The sequence below is a fragment of the Atta cephalotes genome (assembly GCF_000143395.1).
Source record: "Atta cephalotes unplaced genomic scaffold scaffold00005, whole genome shotgun sequence".
NCBI lineage: Eukaryota > Metazoa > Arthropoda > Insecta > Hymenoptera > Formicidae > Atta > Atta cephalotes.
The window spans coordinates 4391391-4396127 of record NW_012130069.1 but is presented as its reverse complement, the minus strand read 5'-3'; the positions used below and the strand labels follow the sequence as shown (position 1 = coordinate 4396127).

Here is a 4737-nt window from a genome sequence, read left to right as displayed (position 1 = left end):
AGAGAGAGAGAGAGAGAGAGAGAGAGAGAGAGAGAGAGACGTAACTAACTTACTTTACCTTTACCCTTTTCCCTTTTCCTTTTCGTACTTACTTTACTTTCTTTCGTTTTTCTTCTCTCTCTCCCCCTCTCTCTCTTCCCTCTTGCCATCTCCGTTGCTATCGTTTTCTCCTCGGAATACACAGGTTACGCACGCATGTACACGCGTGCGTTCCGAATTTCGAATGCGAGGAACGTCGGGCATGCCCTTGGCAAGATTAATCGCCAGTACCTTATGGTCAGTTGGCCACGAGCCCGACTGACTATAGAAAAGAGGAAGAAGGACGAGTCGCGCCGCACCGCACCGTTTCGAAAAATGACGAGAAAGAAACACAATAACAGATGACAGATCGCCATTGCATCCTGGCTCGACGATCGGATGTCGCGATGAACCGCGAGAATGTCGGCGACGCCAACGAAGAAGGCTGCGCGTTGCGATTACAAATGAAGATGCAAATAAAGCACAGTGCCTCTTTCCAAGAGTTTTTTAAATTAACTGCGTTTTCATCATTTTGAAGATTTCTCCGTTTAATTGGAAAAAAATGTATTCAAATGTTTTTCGTTAGATAAAAAATATTTAACCATTTAAATGTGGTTTTTTTCCCGGAAAATTTTCAATCTAATATATTGAATCGTGACACGTTATTATAATAAGTGAAAGAGTTGTATGTCAGCAGGAGCTAAATTGTCTAGCGGCAACATGGTAACGCGCGTGTCTACCGACGTCGGGAATTAATTCATCATTTAGCCTAACGAAGGGAATAACTAGTTGTAGCGGATGAGGTGGACGCGCGTAATAATGCGATGTCAGATAAGACGAGGACGAGCGATGAGCACGTTGTCGGCTCTGGAAATCGTTCTTCCGATTCTTTTTTTTTTCACGCACCTGGCACGACATTTGCAGACAGCATTGCATCCCGCTGTTATTATTGTCACAAAGTAAAAACGAATGATAAAAAATGCTTTTGTGTCCTATTTTCTTTTTCTAAATCGTTCTTCACTTCTAATAATTCTGTGCTAATAGAAAACTTACAACTTTTTTCTTACGTGTATCGATATAATTCTAGAACTCTTAAAAAATTTTGCGATATTGCGCATGTACCTATTTTATTGTTATCAAAGCTGACGCATTTCGCTCGCGTGCATATTGCGTCGCCGCCGTCGCATTCTCAAACACTTTTTTTCCACGAAACGTCTTGCATTTTTGCATATTCGTATGTGAATTGAAATTTCCATTCGTCGCGTCGGTGGAAATGCATACGAGATACGTTCTGAAAATAATGTCGAAGAACCGAGTTGCGAATCCACGTTCGCTCTGCTTATTTAACGCCGAAGATATGCTAGATCGATTATCACTACCTAAGTTATAATATGTTGCTGACTATGATTGCACCAATCGCAATTTTTGTCGACTGAAACACAATGGAAGAGCAATAAAAAAAACGGGGAATAACAGATTTCAACGTATCTGAAACCATGTCTATATCAGAATACATAGTTTTTAATAAATTAAAATCTGGAATTCTCTATTTCTATTGTTTGTACCTTTGAATTGTGAATTTTAGAATAATCGCGCGTGAAAAAATAAAATTCTTTCGATTTTTTGAATGATGTTAACGTTGCTGTTGTCGTTGATCATTGATTAATCGGTTGCAATCCGGATTCTTTTTTATATCAGTTCGCGTATATCGAATCACATTTTCATGATTAATATGATGATGAATAATATGATGATTCTTCCGAAAGAAACGCTACCCTTTTTTTTTGAGAAGAACAAAATATATTATCGGCGCGCAACTTGTTTAAACTGAAAATTACAAAATTTACATAAAAATATTATTAGACGCCAAAACCGTCTTCGCTGAACTGTGTTGAAATTCATTATACTTTAACATATATAAGCTTTAGTTTCCCGTGAAAAGAAGTTAGATACCTATCCGCATTATAAGCTAATAAATTAATCAGAAAAGATTTATTTTTAATAGAAACATGCTTCAAAAAGTTGCAATTAATCTTTCGATTGAGAATGCACAAGGCGGGGGACGTACTTATACATGTAATCTCGATACCAAAGAGAAATCTTCACCAAAGAAAAATATTTCATTCTCGCAAGATATTCGCCAACTATTCTGAAAATATTGTCACACCCTCAGGATAATCTCATTATGACGCGAATTGTGATGGATCAGGTCATAGCCGCGATTCGACTGCAATAAATTTCTCTCGCGAAACCCTTCATCGAAGAATAACAGATAAGTTGAGCCATTGACAACACTTTTGGCGACATTTCTCTTTCTTTCTCAGGCGAATAATCTCAGGAATAAATATTATTGAGAAAACAATTAGCAGCCGATTGGTTGGGCACAATCAAATGTCGCGACATTAGCGCCAATCTTTATAATGGCATCAAACGACTCAGCAAACAAGGTAATAAACTGTCTTTAATTAGCGGCATTTAATCAATAGCGGCGGGCTACGTCGCTTTATCGTCGCGCGAATTAACAATGGCCGCCATTCGCGAGATGTGTCTAATTATTGCGCAGTATCGCGCGAGGAGGAAAAAAAAGAGATCGCTAGAAAACGCGTCTCTTGGAAGCGTCGCGGCGGACAAAACGCGCAATATTTCATACGCCGTTTTTCTTCCGTGCAGCCATCGCGTCGCGCGCTTTGATGTCGCACGCCAAGTTATACGCGATCAGGATATTACGTAAGATTCACGAGACGAAACGAGACGAGATGACATGAGTGACAAACGAGAGACTTCCAGCTGGTCACGAAATGTGTCCTTCCGAAAAACGTGCGCGTTTCCGGCGACGACAATGGCATCCCGCCAGAACAACAAGATGCGTCCGCACCGCAAATTTTTTCTCGAAATGCCGGACGATTATTACGTCGATTTCCAACTGATGAGAAAACTCAAGACTGGCGACTTTTGCCGTTTTATCTGTAATGTGGCTCGGACTTGTCACCGAAAAAAAAGACGAGTCAAACTCACGATATGAAGAATATTTATCAAATCCTAATGATAAATTCTATATATGGGATTTATCTTTCATTTTATGGATAAAATAGGCAAAGATAAAGGTGGAATCTAGCGCTAGTTAAATTCGCTGGAGGTAAAAAGCAGAAAATGATATGTCCGCAATGTGAAAACCAAGAAAATAAACAACGTATTCATAAAACGAGCCGACAACCTGCCTAATATACTCGCGCCCGCACCGGTAACTACCGTCTCCCGCGGACTGCAGCCGAAATAAACACCGTCAGCATTATCGTTGGCACGCAACAAGTTTGTTTAGCTCATATGGTTATTGTACGACTCGTAAAACTTATTGACTCCTTTCTTTCTCGTGGCCTATCTTTCTCTCTGGTCGCGCTGACGTATTAATTAAATTGCAAGAGCACTTTCCTCGATGAAAAGACAGTCTTTACGGAGGATTAGACGACTAGAATCCGCGCGAATAGAAGATCTAACTGTCGTGACGCACGAGACTGACCGAAAATAACTGATCTAATCCATCCGACGGATGGTCAGAATGAATCTAAGATCTAATAGTAAAATGAGGGTCCAGCTTAAACTGTAAGTAATTAATAAAAAAGGTAAAAAGAAGATTACGGTGCTCACCTGGCGGCGTAATACCGTGGGGGTTGAGGTGCGGATGATGATGCGCGCCGGCAAGTATCCCCTTGGCCTGAAGATGATGCGCCGCCGCTGCGGTTGGTCCCGGCGAACTGGTGGGCGGCAGATGTGCCGGACCGTAGAAACTCGCTGCCGCCAGGGCGGCAGCGCTGAAGTAACTCGCGGCCGCCACCGCCGAGGATGGGTGCGACAAGTCACGCTGGCCGCTCGCGGGTAAGGGCGGCGGAGTCTCCGGTGCCGCAGCCGGACTACCGGGTCCGCCGGGTGGCGGAGAAGCGCTACCCTGGGACGACGAGCCGCCCAGAATACCAGGCGGATGGCTACTCGCCGCGGTCAACAGCGAGGAGACGCTAAAGTCCGTCGGTCGCGGTGCCGCCGGTGCCGGTAGGGGTCCGGTGATGTGGCCGTTCGGGTTACTGGCGGGCGGCGTGCCGCCGGCGATCGAGTTAGCGAAGGTCGAATGTTGATTCAGAGCCGTCGCTGACGCGGGATACGCCATCCCAGGCCCCCCGGCCTCGGCCCGCGGCCCCGTATTCGCACCCTCGACCACGTTAGCCTCCAATTCTATGCCAAGTCTACGTCGTTGACCGTCGACGTCCTTCGCGGAGGAGTCCTCCTCCTCCTCCACCACCACCTCCTCGGGCCGTGATCGCTGCTGCAGCGCGGAGGGTTGCGGAGTGCTGGCGCAGTGGGTACCCCTGCACGCCGTGTCTTGTTCGAATCTCATCGAGACGGGCGGGTGTGCCGAGTCGCGCGAGATTCCTCTTCGAGTGACTCAAACCTTGCGCCGCGTCGCTCTGGATTTTGCTCGCCGCGTATCTCCTACTCGAATTCCTACGATCCGAATTCCGCACGCGGGAGTCGTTCACGAGCCGTCGGACGGACGCTCAACGCTGCGACTGCGTTTCACTCTTCCTCGCGCGAATCTATCTGCTTATGCTAGGTCAACGACGTTACGCTCGTTTCTCCACATATCCAATAACACGCGTTCCCGAGAGAGAAGTAACGCGCCTTCAAGATCACTATGGATCACGTTCCTCGGGACGCCCACGTACTTTC

The 4737-nt window shown here is 45.4% G+C and overlaps 1 protein-coding gene across 1 annotated transcript in view; it reads right to left on the bottom strand.

Moving 5' to 3' along the window:
• Positions 1 to 4405, bottom strand: part of LOC105626340 (optomotor-blind protein) — a 96484-nt gene extending 92079 nt beyond the window's left edge. The window contains exon 1 of the mRNA XM_012207642.1: positions 3664 to 4405. Coding sequence (XP_012063032.1) covers positions 3664 to 4405 — 742 coding nt within the window. The remainder of the gene's footprint in view (positions 1 to 3663) is intronic.
• Positions 4406 to 4737: the final 332 nt, after the last annotated feature.